The 20,064-nt window shown below is 36.4% G+C and overlaps 1 protein-coding gene across 1 annotated transcript in view; it reads left to right on the plus strand.

Annotated features, from left to right (window-relative positions):
- Window positions 1-20,064, plus strand: part of SDR42E2 (short chain dehydrogenase/reductase family 42E, member 2) — a 59,023-nt gene that overhangs the window by 25,275 nt on the left and 13,684 nt on the right. The window contains exon 8 of the mRNA XM_053694259.1: window positions 14,736-14,801. Within this exon, the coding sequence (XP_053550234.1) occupies window positions 14,736-14,801 (66 nt within the window). The remainder of the gene's footprint in view (window positions 1-14,735; window positions 14,802-20,064) is intronic.

Genomic DNA, 20,064 nt, shown 5'->3' on the forward strand with positions numbered 1-20,064 from the left:
CCAACCCTTGTCCACCAAATACACAATAAATCCCCAAAAGAGCGGAGCACTGGGACAAAAGACCTCTGGAGCGACCTAGGGTAAAGTTCAGCGGGATTCCTGGGAAGCCCGGCCAGCTAGTAGTTCCTAGTGACGTGCGGTGAGGTCAGAGGCTAGTGAGGCACTGGCTATGATACGCCCAAGAAACACACACATATATATATATATATATATATATATATATATATATATATCATGTACTTAAAGGGATAGGAAAGTAAAAATTAAACTTGCATGATTCAGATAGATTAGGTTATTTTAAGACACTTTTAATTCACTTCTATTTTCAAATGTGCTTTGTTCTCTTAGTTTCCCTTGTTGAAAACTAATACTCACATATTCTATACTAGTGGGAGCTAGCTGCTGATTGGTGCCTGCACACATTTGTCTTTTGTGATTGGCTAACTAGTTGTGCTCAGCTAGCTCTCAGTGGTGCATTGCTGCTCCTTCAAATGATAACAAGAGTGTCGGTATTTATGATAAGAACCTTCAGTAGTGCTCTCCAAATAATATATCAGCTTATGGCAGGGTTATAACACAATATATTTAAATAATCCTTTAAAATAAACCCTCAATCAATATGCATCTACTAGGAACCATAAAATTGATATAAATACCTGAATTATTTTATTTAGTTAATATCCATAAACATTTTGAAATATATTTGTAATACCAGAATATGAAACACTATTATACACATTAAAAACAACTATTAAGATAAGCTATCCTTCTTACAAAGCCCAGAAAAGTTTACCTTTAAAAACCAGCCTTATTTACAAATAGCCTTTCATTCAGTTAACACAATGAGACTAAAATCTTTAACTTTTAACATCCAAACAATACAATCCTAACAGTGCTTATAAACAATTGTATAATATATATATATTCAGCTATTTAGTTGCAATTTATTCTAATACAATTCTAATTTAAAACTAAAAATATATATATTCTTGCTGTGAACAATTGCTTTAAATGAATTTCTTAGCATACAAAAGATAAACTTTTAACAATACACAGGCTTATGAAATACTAACTTGAAATACAAACTGCTTCTTTAAATCTATTTGCTACAGTAATTTCTTAATTTAACTGTAGTGGCTATGCATATAACTTATTCTAAAACATCACATGTAATTTCAATACTTTACCCAAATAAACAAATCGATGTTCAATATTCTTCAACTGGAATAATTTCACCTCAGAATACCAAAATTGGGCAGCCAAGAGTTTAGTGAGAATTAGCCAGCAGCAGCCTTTCAGTAGGTTAGCCTCCTCTCTCTCTCTCAAAGCATGGGGTTAAATCATCTGATATCACCCCGTCCTTTTTTTGTTCAGTAACCATCATTGGTGAAATTAAAAACAGAATATAGAAGAGTAGAATAGATAGGAGCGCCAAAAAATAGGCAGGGTCTTATGTGATTGATAATTGCAGTTTTGGTGCTAGACCCTGGGTTAGGGTAGCATATATTCGGTGTTTTCGAAAAATTCTTATGTGGAATCAGGTGTTATAAGGATAGATTTAGAAGTGGGTATGATGTATTTAACAAAGAATATTTATTACAATTTGCACAAAATATCATACAATAAAAACAACCGGATATAATTCACAGAGTATTATATGGTTAAAACAATTAAATACATGGATCCATGTTAATAAAACCCTATTACATATAAATGTATCCTAAAAATTGATTAAAAAATGAATATGGCTGTCAGTCTCACATATACAGTATAATGATGAGGTCGTATGAGTGACCTCCCTCGTATCGTAAGCACAACAATTGTGATGAGGAAAGTGCAATATTACTAGTATGCCAGGAAGATGTGGACGTTTGTGAAAAAATTATGTAAAAAAGTATTTAGAAATAGTCTCCAAGAAAGAGATCTACAAAAGCAATTATAGTTAGCATGTGAATAAAAACGGATGTGATCCACAAAAACATAAAAACATATGTGTGTATATCAAAAACAAATCACAAACAAATCGCCCAAAAAAAGGATTATATATAAAAAATATTGGAAAAGAGTGATGAAAAAAACTTTTGTGAACAACAGGTGTGTACTCAAACTAGTTGGTGTAGTTGGAACGTTATTAGAAAGTCATTGTTGGAGGTGTGGAGATTCCTGAATTTCAGTCCATCGGTATAATGATCCTTTAGAGATCCTTTGTTTGTAATCCTAAAAAAGCATTAGAAGTCCTAAAAAATGTTGGATATCCAAAAGTGTAAATTTATCCCAAAAATGTAGAAAAATTAAAAAATTATTTAAAAAAAAAAAAAAAAAAAAATGTGTGAAAGTGTGATCGATGAGTAGAAAAAATACAAAAAAATGAAAAAAATGGTGAAAAAGGAAGATAAGGATACTCTGGAAATTTCTCAAGACCTATAAATAAAATTTATTTATAGGTCTTGAGAAATTTCCAGAGTATCCTTATCTTCCTTTTTCACCATTTTTTTGTATTTTTTTCTACACATCGATCACACTTTCACACTTTTTTTTTTTTTTTTTTTTTTTAAATAATTTTTTAATTTTTCTACATTTTTGGGATAAATTTACACTTTTGGATCTCCAACATTTTTTAGGACTTCTAATGCTTTTTTAGGATTACAAACAAAGGATCTCTAAAGGATCATTATACCGATGGACTGAAATTCAGGAATCTCCACACCTCCAACAATGACTTTCTAATAACGTTCCAACTACACCAACTAGTTTGAGTACACACCTGTTGTTCACAAAAGTTTTTTTCATCACTCTTTTCCAATATTTTTTTATATATAATCCTTTTTTTGGGCGATTTGTTTGTGATTTGTTTTTGATATACACACATATGTTTTTATGTTTTTGTGGATCACATCCGTTTTTATTCACATGCTAACTATAATTGCTTTTGTAGATCTCTTTCTTGGAGACTATTTCTAAATACTTTTTTACATAATTTTTTCACAAACGTCCACATCTTCCTGGCATACTAGTACTATTGCACTTTCCTCATCACAATTGTTGTGCTTACGATACGAGGGAGGTCACTCATACGACCTCATCATTATACTGTATATGTGAGACTGACAGCCATATTCATTTTTTAATCAATTTTTAGGATACATTTATATGTAATAGGGTTTTATTAACATGGATCCATGTATTTAATTGTTTTAACCATATAATACTTTGTGAATTATATCCGGTTGTTTTTATTGTATGATATTTTGTGCAAATTGTAATAAATATTCTTTGTTAAATACATCATACCCACTTCTAAATCTATCCTTATAACACCTGATTCCACATAAGAATTTTTCGAAAACACCGAATATATGCTACCCTAACCCAGGGTCTAGCACCAAAACTGCAATTATCAATCACATAAGACCCTGCCTATTTTTTGGCGCTCCTATCTATTCTACTCTTCTATATTCTATTAACCAAGTGGGCACTTGGGGAACCCACACTAGACAGGAGCAAGAGGTCACCAAACGCAGCGCTGTAGGATACTAATACTTCTGAAATTAAAAACACCCAAACGGAAACCTTGTCTCGGATTGGCCCTCGTGCTTGTCCCTGGTCCGCCCTTAGAGTTGAAACAATTGATTGGCTATTTGGATTTGCATGTGTTTTAAAAAGTTAATATGTTTGACTGTCATACCAGTTTTAATTCCCCAGGGGGCAGCAAGCAATCATAAACATAGTCTTACCATTCATTTTTGCTACATTCCAAATATCTCCTTATATTGTTTATATTCAATATAATATAATTCCTAGCATTAATAAGTCACATGTTCAAATACACATGGATCATATTTTGTCATTTTTCCTGCTTATTTTAATATGAAACATCAAATTCTTTTTAATATTACTTTACATTAAAAGAATTATACTGCTAATTATTAGCTTAAAATGCATTACAATTTTATCAGTATCCTGGCATTTCTATACAAATAACAGCCTATTTTATATTCAGTACTGCATTGTGTTCTAACATGAATATACCATATTTCATGTTTCTAATAAGTCCTGGATGTATGAATCCTCTCCATGCAGATCTGAAATAAAAGCAAGTGTTATTAATATTTTCTTTTTTAGGTCCACAAATATCTATTTATATTCTTTAAAAACACAGAGGCTAAGGTATTCAGTGCACCTCTTTCTAAGTGCATAAATTGACACTTTACTGACTGTTACAGACGAGGAACAGGACTTGGGAATTATTATTTCAGATGATTTAAAACTTAGTAAACAATGTAGTAAGGCAGCGAGTAAGGCTAGCAGAATGCTTGGATGTATTGGTAGAGGTATTTGCAGCAGAAATAGTAAGGTTCTTATGCCACTTTATAGATCATTAGTTAGGCCTCATCTTGAGTATTGTGTGCAGTTCTGGAGGCCATATCTTCAGAAGGATATTAACAAACTTGAATCTGTGCAAAGGAGGGCTACCAAAATGGTACATGGTCTAAAAAATAAAACTTACCAGGATAGGCTCAATGACCTAAATATGTATAGCTTAGAGGAGAGAAGGGAAAGAGGTGATATGATAGCAACTTTCAAGTACATTAAAGGGTTTAGTAAAACTGAGGCTGTGGGTATTTTACATAAAATGGAAAATTCAAGAACAAGGGGTCATGAGCTCAAGCTAAAGGGTAGTAGATTCAGGAGTAATTTGAGGAAGCACTTCTTTACAGAAAGAGTGATTGATTTATGGAATAAACTTCCTCAAGAGGTAGTAGCAACAAACACTGTGGGGGACTTTAAAAATGCATGGGACAAGCATAGGGCTATCCTACGAACTAGATAAGTTTATACTGTTAGGTAAGGTGGGGCAGACTTGCTGGGCCTATGGCTCTTATCTGCCGTCAATATCTATGTTTCTATGTTTCTATGCCCATGACCAATGGTTGTCTGCAATAAAATAGAAATAATTATTAGAAATGATCTAAGCATTCATATGTATTTGAAATGTTTATCAATGTAGTTATCATTCAACACAGCAATCATTCATTTAATATAATATGTCTCAGTTCCATATATATACATACATGGGTTATTTGAATTATTTCAAACACACATGAAACTATTGGCATTATTTATTTTTCAAAATGTATTTAATTTTACTTATGCTACATGGATTGTAAATGCTAATCTGTTTGCTCTCAGTAAATTTCAAAGTTACACCATAGCACGTGTCTTTGCTGGCTAAGGTCTTCACTGCCCCACCCACATAGCATGGGGTCAATCCATGAGTAGTTGTAAAAGTCACAATACAACATATTTTCTGTTTAGCTAGCAATGCAGACGTGTATTTGATGTTTAGGGGCAATTAACACCTATGTGCATAAAAACTGTTTCCCTATGATTTTGACCAGCTTCAAGAGGGTATTCCAGACACCTCGTCCTCACTCACAGCATGGGGTACAGAGTGCTATGAAGTGTGCACTTCCTAATTAAGAAGCAAATGTTTCAGTGTCAGAGGGAAACTTTAATTACAAATCTGGTATGGATTTCATTTTCACACTCTAGCTAGAAATGTCTCTGGAGACATTTTGTTTGCAATTGAGTTCTGGAATGTGTATTCAACTTGTGGGGGTTTTGTGAATCATATCCTGACATCAGAATTTCAACCCTATTTCAGTAATATCTGATAAAAAGATATCACTGACTGAACCCACAAGCCAGTCTGCTCCATTACAGAACTAATACTGTAGCAAAGTAAACTTCTTACACAGACTAAAGGATATGTTGGAGCAGACTGTCTTGGGGGTTCAGTACATTTTACAACACATCCTTTAGTCTGTGTAAGAAGTTTACTTTGCTACAGTATTCGTTCTGTAATGGAGCAGACTGGCTTGGGGGTTCAGTACATTTTACATTACAGAACTAATACTGTAGCAAAGTAAACTTCTTACACAGACTAAATGATGTGTTGTAAAGTGTACTGAACCCACAAGTCAGTCTGCTCCATTACAGAACTAATACTGTAGCAAAGTAAACTTCTTACACAGACTAAAGGATGTGTTGTAAAATGTACTGAACCCACAAGCCAGTCTGCTCCATTACAAAATACTGTAGCAAAGTAAACTTCTTACACAGACTAAAGGATGTGTTGTAAATCACTGGACAAGAGAAATGCAAACACATGAAAAGTACATCTATGTACAAATGTAAATAGGATATAGTAGGAAACAAGTGAATATATAACATTTCAAAGTTATAAAACTTTTCCCCAAAACATACAGTTAATATATTATGAATCCACTGCTGAACTACCACACAAGACAGTAGTGTTTAATTTGAACAATAACGCCCCTGCAAAAACTGTCCATGCAGGGGTTGACAATTTGATATCAGACTTAGGAGCTATTGGGTTGCCAGAGATCTTTAAGAGCCAGCACAGGTTATGTTTGCAGATGTGCTGCTGTTTCTTAGCAATTTAGTTTGTTGCACACTACAGTATATTTGTTGAAGCCACAGGTCCCCAGATGCAAAGCCTTACCTAAAACTACGTATAATTAATTTTGGTGTCTTTGTGTCGAGTTTTGATATATTGCACTGGGGCTTTGAATTTGTCTCACATTTGTAAGACCTATTTAACCTTCACCATTATTCTGTAAGTAAAGAAGAAGAATACATTTCAGAAATCCTGGTTAAACTGACCCTTCAGAGAATATTATATTATAATCTCCATCCGTTTCTCTGAAGGGTCAGTTTAACCAGGATTTCTGAAATGTATTATTCTTCTTTACTTACAGAATAATGGTGAAGGTTAAATAGGTCTTAAAAATGTGAGACAAATTCAAAGCCCCAGTGGAATATATCAAAACTCGACACAAAGACACCAAAAGAGCAGCAGCTTTATGCTGGTCCACCTCTGCATTCTATCGATCTATCTTGGCCTCAGCTGCGCTATCAACACTAGTATCCTCGCTATGGAAATATCTCACCCCCTCCTGTTAAAACGCTGTGAAGAGATCAGCGTACCTGTAGGGCAAAATGGCTACCGCTGGAGTAAGGAAGGAGACTGCTGAAGAGCACATGCAAAAAACTGAAATGGGCAAAAAAGTTTAAACAACCGCCATTATGACTTAACCCCCGCGCTCTATATAGCCTGTGTGAGGTGCACAGCATACTAACAGACCCCTGGCACCTGCGTTGAATTAGACATTTTTAGAACCGTTTAGTTTATCAGAGAGCTGTTCACCCCCACTGGGCGCTTTTAAAATAACAAGAAAAAGGCTTTACCCCTGCTGCATTCTGCTTACCGATTTATAATCTGGCTACATAAATTAGCATTCTGTAAAATTTACAGAATGCTAATTTATGTAGCCGGATTATAAATAACGTTATTACTGCACGTCCCTGGCCCTGGATTAAAGATCACTGATACGGGACATCTAAAACTTCTGTTGAATCGCAGTGTATCTATTCAGCAGGGATTCTCTTAGTGATGACATCAAGGTATATTATAATAAAAATAATGTGCACAAATAATAGTTATATTATTTATAATATACCTTGATGTCATCACTAAGAGAATCCCTGTTGCATAGATACACTTCGATTCAACAGAAGTTTCAGATGTCCCCTGGCAGTGATCTTTAATCCAGGGCTGACTGTCACGGTCTCAGGTACTTACCGGTACAGTAGGTCACAGGAGGCAGCAGTCTCTCCTTCCCACCAGTACCGCACTGTTAGTTCTGCTCCCTTGCACATGCGCAGGGAGCCAATCAACGCCGGTCATGTTCTCCTGGTGCTGTCAATCACCTGGAGAACATGACCGTGTGATTGGCTCCCTCGCTAGGAGGCATGAAGAGGGCTGCCTCCTATTGGTCCCAATTTACTGTGCTGATATATAGGCAGCAAACAGGTGGCGCTTCAGCACGGGTTTTCCTATTGTAGTGCAATGGAGAGAAGCGGTCTTGTACACTGCCTCTCCTTAGCGTTACATTGGGGGGAGGGGAATGGACAATGTTTTTAAATTTATTTATCTTTAATTAAATTTTGGCCCCATATGGCAGGGGAGGCATTGCCTCCCCTGCCTTCTATGAGTTCACGGAGTTCCATAAGTCCAGTCAGCCTGGAAGGAGCCAAGAGGCAAGAGATCAGCTCTTTCCAAGATGAAGTATAAGCAGTGAGAACACAAAAGGGAGGTAGTTTGGGCCACCCAATAATCCACAATGGGCCAGAACACAGGGCATAGCCATTTATATAGGAGGGGGTGGAGGTAGCCTTCGCAGCCTGGTATTCGTGACACCAGAGGCGTAACTAGAAACTACAGGGCCCAGGTGCAAGAATCTAAGAAGGGCCCCCACCACCACCCCTCCCCCTCCAAAAAAAGGTGAATTTAATAAATATTTTATTTTTTACATTTAACACAGAAAAAAATGTGAATCAGATTACATGTCTGCAAAAGGAGGTACCCTGTGCCCACAGTCTGTGAGATGGTCTGACCCCCTATTACTGTATATATATATAGTGACACTATTTAACCCTCTAGTACTGTATATAGTAAGTTAGTGACACAGTCTGTAATCTGCCAGTGAGATGGCTGGCCTGACCCTACCCGCCCAGTACTTTATAAAGTGACCACAGTAGTCAGTGACATGGTCCACCCCCCCCATACTGTATATAGTGGTACTGTATAGTGACACTGATTACACCTGCCCCCCCATGCTGTAGTAACAAGGTCTGTAATTTGCTGGTTCCACAAACATACACACACACATACTACATGCATAAATACACACACAGTCACAAACATACACACACACATACTACATGCATAAATACACACACAGTCACATACACACATACACACATAAACACCAATTGGTAAAAGAGAAACACTAACCCCTGTAGTCATGTCACACTCACATGATATCAGTACAGGCAGTGGTAGGTTAACGTTTTTTATAAATAAAATAAAAAATATATTAAAAAAAAAAATTATTATTTTTTTAAGCTGGGCCCCCACCCTCAGGGGCCCAGTCGCACCTGCGACCTCTGCACCCCCTGTAGTTTCGCCCCTGCGTGACACCCTTTATGACCCAGAACCCAGTTTTGCAAAACCAACTCAATTATATTAATACACTTTTTAACTCTGTAATTACCTTGTATCTAAACCTCTGCAAATTGCTCCTATATTTCAGTTCTTTTGACAGACTTGCATTTTAGCCAATCAGTGCTGACTCAAATAAGCACAATGAGCACAATGTTATCTATATAGCACTCATGAAATAGCTGTCTAGCTGTGAAAAACTGTCAAAACACACTGAGATAGGAGGCGGCTTTCATGGGCTTAGAAATCAGTTTATGAGCCTATCTAGGTTTAGTTTTCAACAAAGAATACCAAGAGGACAAAGCAAATTTGATGATAAAAGTAAATCGGAAAGTTGTTTAAAATTGCCTTATCTGAATCATTAACCCCTTAACGACCAAGGACGAACGCCACACGTCCTCAAAAAAAATACAGTTAATGACCGAGGACGTGTGGCGTACGTCCTTGGTCTGGAAAGCAGCTGGAAGCGATCCTGCTTGCTTCCAGCTGCTTTCCGGTTATTGCAGTGATGCCTCTATATGGAGGCATCCTGCAATAACCCCCCTTGGCCATCCGATGCAGAGAGAGCCACTCTGTGGCCATCTCTGCACCAGACATCGATGGCCGGTATCGTTGGTGGGTGGGAGCTTACGTGGGAGGCGGGTGGGCGGCCATCGGTGCTCTGTGTGAAGTGGAGGGGGGCGGGATCGGGGGCGGGATCTACGGGGGCGCACACAGGAGCGCGCGCGTGCACGGGGGGTGGCGGGCGCATGCACGGGGCGGGAGCGGTTGGCAACCGCTACACTACAGAAAAAAAAAAAGTTAAAAGCTAAAAAAAAAAAAAAAATCTAAATATTAAAAATGTAATCTAAGGGACCTGGAAGGGGTTGGGGGTTGGTCTTGGTGTGGGGGGGGGGGGAGCTACACTACAGAAAAGGGCATTTTTTAAAACAAAAGGCACATTTTTTTACAAAACTGGGTACTGGCAGACAGCTGCCAGTACCCAAGATGGCGCCCATTAAGGCAGAGGGGAAGGGTTAGAGAGCTGTTTGGTGGGGGATCAGTGAGGTTGGGGTCTAAGGGGGGATCCTACACATCAGCATATGTAAATATGCTTTTTTTTTTTTTTTTTTTTTTAAAAAAGGGCCAAATACCTTTTATTTTAGTACTGGCAGAGTTTCTGCCAGTACTTAAGATGGCGGGGACAATTGTGGGGTGGGGGAGGGAAGAGAGCTGTTTGGGAGGGATCAGGGGGTCTGATGTTTCAGGTGGGAGGCTGAGCTCTACACTAAAGCTAAAATTAACCCTGCAAGCTCCCTACAAGCTACATAATTAACCCCTTCACTGCTAGCCATAATACACGTGTGATGCGCAGCGGCATTTAGAGGCCTTCTAATTACCAAAAAGCAATGCCAAAGCCATATATGTCTGCTATTTCTGAACAAAGGGGATACTAGAGAAGCATTTACAACCATTTGTGCCATAATTGCACAAGCTGTTTGTAAATAATTTCAGTGAGAAACCTAAAATTGAGAAAAAATTTACGTTTTTTTTTTATTTGATCGCATTTGGCGATGAAATGGTGGCATGAAATATACCAAAATTGGCCTAGATCAATACTTGGGGTTGTCTACTACACTACACTAAAGCTAAAACTACCCCAAAAAGCTCCCTACATGCTCCCTAATTAACCCCTTCACTGCTGGGCATAATACACGTGTGGTGCGCAGTGGCATTTAGCGGCCTTCTAATTACCAAAAAGCAACGCCAAAGTCATATATGTCTGCTATTTCTGAACAAAGGGGATCCCAGAGAAGAATTTACAACCATTTATGCCATAATTGCACAAGCTGTTTGTAAATAATTTAAGTTAGAAACCAAAAGTTTGTGAAAAAATTTGTGAAAAGTGAACGATTTTTTGTATTTGATTGCATTTGGCGGTGAAATGGTGGCATGAAATATACCAAAATGGGCCTAGATCAGTGACGTGCACTCATTGGAGGCAGGTGAGGCAGTGCCGCACCTGCCATTTGGGCCAAAATAAAAACAAATAGAGAGTTTTATTAAAAAAAAAAAAAAAAAGTAAAATTTTTTTTTTTTGACATGTCAAACTAATATTGCGCAATAGAGAGGCACTGGGTTCTGGTGTTTCTCTATTACGCAATATTTGTAGTGTGTTTTTATATCTAGCTGCTCTGCAGCATCACCCGGTGGTGATTTGCAGGAGCAGCGCGGCAGAGAAAATTACTATATGAGGCATCTCTCATGAGGCCTCGACTGTTCCCTGGGAGACCGGCTCATCCAATCAACACCGGTGTTGATTGACTCCCTCCCTGGCCCTGCTTAGCCTTACAAGTAGTGCACTGAGACTGAGTTTCTGCGCATGCGCAAGGAAAGAGCAGCGCGGCGGGAACAACAGCCAGTCACAGTGCCACTTATTCCTGCTTGACACCTCTGAGCCAAGTAGCGACTAGTGGAGGAGGAGGCTGTCCGATCTCTACAGAGTCTGAGTGAGACTCGCACAGACACCGCATATCGCAGCTGCTGCCCCTGCCTGACCGTGAGGACCTGTCGGCTCAGCTCAGCCTGTCACCGCACTCACCTGAAGGAAGGAGCCGAAGTGCACACAGTCCGGGTCACACTGTCACACTCACACAAGTAAGTCATCAAGAATGACAGCCATGCCGTGTGTGATAGTGTGATGATCAGCAGTACAGCCTGTAATTATGTATATTTTTTATTGTGAGGCTTGGGGTTAACGTTGTATAACTTGTAAGTTGTACAGAGTACTGTAAGTTAAAAATATACTGGACCGGGTAGTGGTGGGTGCCTGCCCCCCCTCTGCTTAAATTTGAAGTGCCTGTGTGTGTTTTCAACTAGGAACACTTGTGTTGTGACGCAGTCTGATCCTCTTATTTGCTTAATTAGTAAATGTATTTTGTGTATGACCCGGTCAGTGTTGTAAGGACTTACAACACTGACCAGGTCATACACAAAATACATTTATTAAGCAAAACTTTCAAGTTGCTGGCTATGCTATCTATGTTGTTTCACTTCCCAACTTTGGCAGCTTAATAAATATATTTTAATGAGCAGCCATCTTGTGATTTAGTGCTGTGCTTATTTGCTTAATAAATGTATTTTGTGTATGACCTGGTCAGTGTTGTAAGTTACATTTATTAAGCAAATAAGCACAAAATCACAAAATGGCTGCTCATTAAAATATATTTCTTATTTTAATATATTTATTAATAGTAAAAGTTACACTACTGAGTCAGTAGTGTAACTTTTACTATTAATAAATATATTAAAATAAGAAATATATTTTAATGAGCAGCCATTTTGTGATTTTGTGCTTATTTGCTTAATAAATGTATTTTGTGTATGACCTGGTCAGTGTTGTAAGTTACATTTATTAAGCAAATAAGCACAAAATCACAAAATGGCTGCTCATTAAAATATATTTCTTATTTTAATATATTTATTAATAGTAAAAGTTACACTACTGACTCAGTAGTGTAACTTTTACTATTAATAAATATATTAAAATAAGAAATATATTTTAATGAGCAGCCCCCATCTCTCTCCCCCATCTGTCTCTCTCTCTCTCTCTCTCCCCTCTGTCTCTCTCCCTTCTGTCTCTCCCTTTCTCCATCCCCTCTGTCTTTCTCCCATCTGTCTCTCTCTCTCTCCCCTCTCTCTCTCTCCTCTGTCTCTCTTTCTCTCCCCTCTGTCTCTCTCTTTCTCCCTCCCCTGTCTCTCCCTTTCTCCCTCCCCCTCCTCCTCTCCCTTTCTCCCTCCCCCTCTTTCTCTCTCTCTCCCCTCTGTGTCTCTTTTTCTCTCTCTCCCCTCTGTCTCTCTCTTCTCTCTCTCTTTCTCCCCTCTGTCTCTCTCTCTCCCCTCTGTCTCTCTCTCTCTCTCCCCTCTCTCTCTCCCCCTCTCTCTCTCTCTCTCCCCCCTGTCTCTCTCTCTCTCTCCCCCCCCGTCTCTCTCTCTCTCTCTCCCCCCGTCTCTCTATCTCTCCCCCTCTGTCTTTCTCTCTCTCTCTCTATCTCTCCCCCCTGTCTCTCTCTCTCCCCTCTGTCTCTCTCTTTCTCCCTCTCCCCCTCTCTCCCCTCTGTCTCTCTCTCCCCTCTCTCTCTCTCTCTCTCTCCCCCCCGTCTCTCTATCTCTCCCCCTCTGTCTTTCTCTCTCTCTATCTCTCCCCCCTGTCTATCTCTCTCCCCTCTGTCTCTCTGTCCCTATCCATCCCCCTCTCTCTCTCTCCCCCTCTCTCTCCTCTCTGCCTATCTCTCTCCCCCTCTGTCTCTCTCTCCCCTCTGTCTCTCTCTCTCCCCTCTGTCTCTCTCTCTCTCCTCTGTCTCTCTCTCTCCCCCCTCTGTCTCTCTCTCTCCCCCCTGTCTCTCTCTCTCTCCCCTCTGCCTCTCTCTCTCTCCTCTGACTCTCTCCTCTGTCTCTCTCTCTCCTCTGTCTCTCTCTCTCCTCTGTCTCTCTCTCCCTCCCCCTCTGTCTCTCTCCCTCCCCCTCTGTCTCTCTCTCCTCTGTGTCTCTCTTTCTCTCTCCCCCTCTGTGTCTCTCTCTCTCTTTTTCTGTCTCTCTCTCTCTCCATCTCTCTCTCCCTGTCTCTCCCACCCCCTCTGTCTCTATCCTTATGTGTCTCATTCTCCCCCATGGTCTCTTTGTCTGTCTCTCTACCCTCTGTCTCTCTTTGTCTCTCTCTCTCCCCTCTGTCTCTTTGTCTCTCCCCCCCCCCCCTCTGTCTCTCTATCTATGTCTCTCTCCCTGTCTCTCCCACCCCTTCTGTCCAATTTACATCTAATATCTAATTTCCTTCATTCTCTTGATATCCTTTGTTGAAAATCATATCTAAATATGCTCAGTAGCTGCTGATAGGTGGCTGCACAATAGATACCTCATGTGATTGGCTCACCCATGTACATTGCTATTTTTTCAACAAAGGATATCTAAAGAATGAAGGCAAATCCTAGCCAGTGCCTCACCTGCCTCTGACCTCACTGCACGTCACTGGCCTAGATCAATACTTTGGGTTGTCTACTAAAAAAAAATATATGCATGTCAATGGCTATTCAGAGATTCCTGAAAGATATCAGTGTTCTAATGTAACTGTCGCTAATTTTGAAAAGAAATGGTTTGGAAATAGCAAACACTATTTATGGCCCTATAGTTTACAAAAAAAGCAAAGAACATGTAAACATTGGGTATTTCTAAAATCAGGACAAAATTTAGAAACTATTTAGCATGGGTGTTTTTTGGTGGTTGTAGATGTGTAACAGATTTTGGGGGTCAAAGTTAGAAAAAGTGTGTTTTTTTCCATTTTTTCCTCATATTTTATAAAAATTTTTATAGTAAATTATAAGATATGATGAAAATAATGGTTTCTTTAGAAAGTCCATTTAATGGCGAGAAAAACTGTATATAATATGTGTGGGTGCAGTAAATGAGTAAGAGGAAAATTACAGCTAAACACAAACACCTCAAAAATGTAAAAATAGCCTTGGTCCTAAACGGACAGAAAATGGAAAAGTGTTGTGGTCATTAAGGGGTTAAATAATTTTGACTTTAGTGGTCCTTTAAATTAAAATGGTGATCTATTCTCTAAGTAATTTTCAATTAGAAATGTAATTTGAGTATTTCTACTGTGTTTCAGAGTGGACAAGCATATTACATACATGATGGGGAAAATGTCAATGTGTTTGAGTGGTTCCACCCATTGGTAAGTACACATTTGTATCTGCAGCAAATCATCTAGCCCCCTCCGCTGGTCACTGATAATGATACTGTTATATTATATTACTGACCAGCTATATAATGTACTGTTATATTATATTACTGACCAGCTATATAATGTACTGTTATATTATATTACTGACCAGCTATATAATGTACTATTATATTATATTACTGACCAGCTATATAATGTACTGTATGAGCACTGATAATTATACTGTTTTATTATATTACTGACCTGCTATATAATGTACTGTATGAGCACTGATAATGATACTGTTATATTATATTACTGACCTGCTATATAATGTACTGTTATATTATATTACTGACCAGCTATATCATGTACTGTATGAGCACTGATAATGATACTGTTATATTATATTACTGACCTGCTATATAATGTACTGTATGAGCACTGATAATGATACTGTTATATTATATTACTGACCTGCTATATAATGTACTGTATGAGCACTGATAATGATACTGTAATATTATATTACTGACCAGCTATATAATGTACTGTATGAGCACTGATAATGATACTGTTATATTATATTACTGACCTGCTGTATAATGTACTGTATGAGCACTGATAATGATACTGTTATATTATATTACTGACCAGCTGTATAATGTACTGTATGAGCACTGATAATGATACTGTTATATTATATTACTGACCAGCTATATAATGTACTGTATGAGCACTGATAATGATACTGTTATATTACTGACCAGCTATATAATGTACTGTATGAGCACTGATAATGATACTGTTATATTATATTACTGACCAGCTATATAATGTACTGTATGAGCACTGATAATGATACTGTTATATTATATTACTGACCAGCTATATAATGTACTGTGTGAGCACTGATAATGATAATGTTATATTACTGACCTGCTATATAATGTACTGTATGAGCACTGATAATGACACTGTTATATTATATTACTGACCAGCTATATAATGTACTGTATGAGCACTGATAATGACACTGTTATATTATATTACTGACCTACTATATAATGTACTGTATGAGCACTGATAATGATAATGTTATATTATATTACTGACCTACTATATAATGTACTGTATGAGCACTGATAATGATAATGTTATATTATATTACTGACCAGCTATATCATGTACTGTATGAGCACTGATAATGATACTGTTATATTATATTACTGACCAGCTATATAATGTACTGTATGAGCACTGATAATGATACTGTTATATTATATTACTGACCAGCTATATCATGTACTGTATGAGCACTGATAAAGATACTGTTATATTATATTACTGACCGGCTATATAATGTACTGTATGAGCACTGATAATGATACTGTTATATTATATTACTGACCAGCTATATAATGTACTGTATGAGCACTGATAATGATACTGTTATATTATATTACTGACCAGCTATATCATGTACTGTATGAGCACTGATAATGATACTGTTATATTATATTACTGACCAGCTATATCATGTACTGTATGAGCACTGATAATGATACTGTTATATTATATTACTGACCAGCTATATCATGTACTGTATGAGCACTGATAATGATACTGTTATATTATATTACTGACCAGCTATATAATGTACTGTGTGAGCACTGATAATGATAATGTTATATTACTGACCTGCTATATAATGTACTGTATGAGAACTGATAATGACACTGTTATATTATATTACTGACCAGCTATATAATGTACTGTTATATTATATTACTGACCTGCTATATAATGTACTGTATGAGCACTGATAATGATACTGTTATATTATATTACTGACCAGCTATATAATGTACTGTATGAGCACTGATAATGATACTGTTATATTATATTACTGACCAGCTATATCATGTACTGTATGAGCACTGATAATGATACTGTTATATTATATTACTGACCAGCTATATAATGTACTGTATGAGCACTGATAATGATATGGTTATATTATATTACTGACCAGCTATATAATGTACTGTATGAGCACTGATAATGATATGGTTATATTATATTTCTGACCAGCTATATAATGTACTGTATGAGCACTGATAATGATACTGTTATATTATATTACTGACCTGCTATATAATGTACTGTATGAGCACTGATAATGATACTGTTATATTATATTACTGACCTGCTATATAATGTACTGTATGAGCACTGATAATGATACTGTTATATTATATTACTGACCTGCTATATCATGTACTGTATGAGCACTGATCATGATATGGTTATATTATATTACTGACCAGCTATATCATGTACTGTATGAGCACTGATAATGATACTGTTATATTATATTACTGACCAGCTATATAATGTACTGTATGAGCACTGATAATGATACTGTTATATTATATTACTGACCTGCTATATAATGTACTGTATGAGCACTGATAATGATAATGTTATATTATATTACTGACCAGCTATATCATGTACTGTATGAGCACTGATAATGATACTGTTATATTATATTACTGACCATCTATATCATGTACTGTATGAGCACTGATAATGATATGGTTATATTATATTACTGACCAGCTATATCATGTACTGTATGAGCACTGATAATGATACTGTTATATTATATTACTGACCAGCTATATAATCTACTGTATGAGCACTGATAATGACACTGTTATATTATATTACTGACCAGCTATATAATCTACTGTATGAGCACTGATAATGATACTGTTATATTATAATACTGACCAGCTGTATAATGTACTGTATGAGCACTGATAATGATACTGTTATATTATATTACTGACCAGCTATATAATGTACTGTATGAGCACTGATAATGATATGGTTATATTATATTACTGACCAGCTATATCATGTACTGTATGAGCACTGATAATGATACTGTTATATTATATTACTGACCAGCTATATAATGTACTGTATGAGCACTGATAATGATACTGTTATATTATATTACTGACCAGCTATATAATGTACTGTATGAGCACTGATAATGATACTGTTATATTATATTACTGACCTGCTATATAATGTACTGTATGAGCACTGATAATGATACTGTTATATTATATTACTGACCTGCTATATAATGTACTGTATGAGCACTGATAATGATAATGTTATATTATATTACTGACCAGCTATATAATGTACTGTATGAGCACTGATAATGATGTTATATTATATTACTGACCAGCTGTATAATGTACAGTATGAGCACTGATCATGATAATGTTATATTATATTACTGACTAGCTATATAGTGTACTGTATGAGCACTGATAATGATACTGTTATATTATATTACTGACCTGCTATATAATGTACTGTTATATTATATTACTGACCAGCTATATCATGTACTGTATGAGCACTGATAATGATACTGTTATATTATATTACTGACCAGCTATATAATGTACTGTATGAGCACTGATAATGATACTTTTATATTATATTACTGACCAGCTATACCGTGTACTGTATGAGCACTGATAATGATACTGTTATATTATATTACTGACCAGCTATACCGTGTACTGTATGAGCACTAATAATGATACTGTTATATTATATTACTGATCAGCTATATAATGTACTGTATGAGCACTGATAATGATACTGTTATATTATATTACTGACCAGCTATATAATGTACTGTATGAGCACTGATAATGATAATGTTATATTATATTACTGACCAGCTATATAATGTACTGTATGAGCACTGATAATGATACTGTTATATTATATTACTGACCAGCTGTATAATGTACTGTATGAGCACTGATAATGATACTGTTATATTATATTACTGACCAGCTATATAATGTACTGTATGAGCACTGATAATGATACTGTTATATTACTGACCAGCTATATAATGTACTGTATGAGCACTGATAATGATACTGTTATATTACTGACCAGCTATATAATGTACTGTATGAGCACTGATAATGATACTGTTATATTACTGACCAGCTATATAATGTACTGTATGAGCACTGATAATGATACTGTTATATTATATTACTGACCAGCTATATAATGTACTGTATGAGCACTGATAATGATACTGTTATATTATATTACTGACCAGCTATATCATGTACTGCATGAGCACTGATAATGATACTGTTATATTATATTACTGACCAGCTATATAATGTACTGTGTGAGCACTGATAATGATAATGTTATATTACTGACCTGCTATATAATGTACTGTATGAGCACTGATAATGACACTGTTATATTATATTACTGACCAGCTATATAATGTACTGTATGAGCACTGATAATGACACTGTTATATTATATTACTGACCAGCTATATAATGTACTGTATGAGCACTGATAATGATATGGTTATATTATATTACTGACCAGCTATATAATGTACTGTATGAGCACTGATAATGATATGGTTATATTATATTACTGACCAGCTATATCATGTACTGTATGAGCACTGATAATGATACTGTTATATTATATTACTGACCAGCTATATAATGTACTGTATGAGCACTGATAATGATACTGTTATATTATATTACTGACCTGCTATATAATGTACTGTATGAGCACTGATAATGATAATGTTATATTATATTACTGACCAGCTATATCATGTACTGTATGAGCACTGATAATGATACTGTTATATTATATTACTGACCAGCTATATCATGTACTGTATGAGCACTGATAATGATATGGTTATATTATATTACTGACCAGCTATATCATGTACTGTATGAGCACTGATAATGATACTGTTATATTATATAACTGACCAGCTATATAATCTACTGTATGAGCACTGATAATGACACTGTTATATTATATTACTGACCAGCTATATAATCTACTGTATGAGCACTGATAATGATACTGTTATATTATAATACTGACCAGCTGTATAATGTACTGTATGAGCACTGATAATGATACTGTTATATTATATTACTGACCAGCTATATAATGTACTGTATGAGCACTGATAATGATATGGTTATATTATATTACTGACCAGCTATATCATGTACTGTATGAGCACTGATAATGATACTGTTATATTATATTACTGACCAGCTATATAATGTACTGTATGAGCACTGATAATGATACTGTTATATTATATTACTGACCTGCTATATAATGTACTGTATGAGCACTGATAATGATAATGTTA

Source organism: Bombina bombina, chromosome 11 (genome assembly GCF_027579735.1).
Source record: "Bombina bombina isolate aBomBom1 chromosome 11, aBomBom1.pri, whole genome shotgun sequence".
Lineage (NCBI taxonomy): Eukaryota > Metazoa > Chordata > Amphibia > Anura > Bombinatoridae > Bombina > Bombina bombina.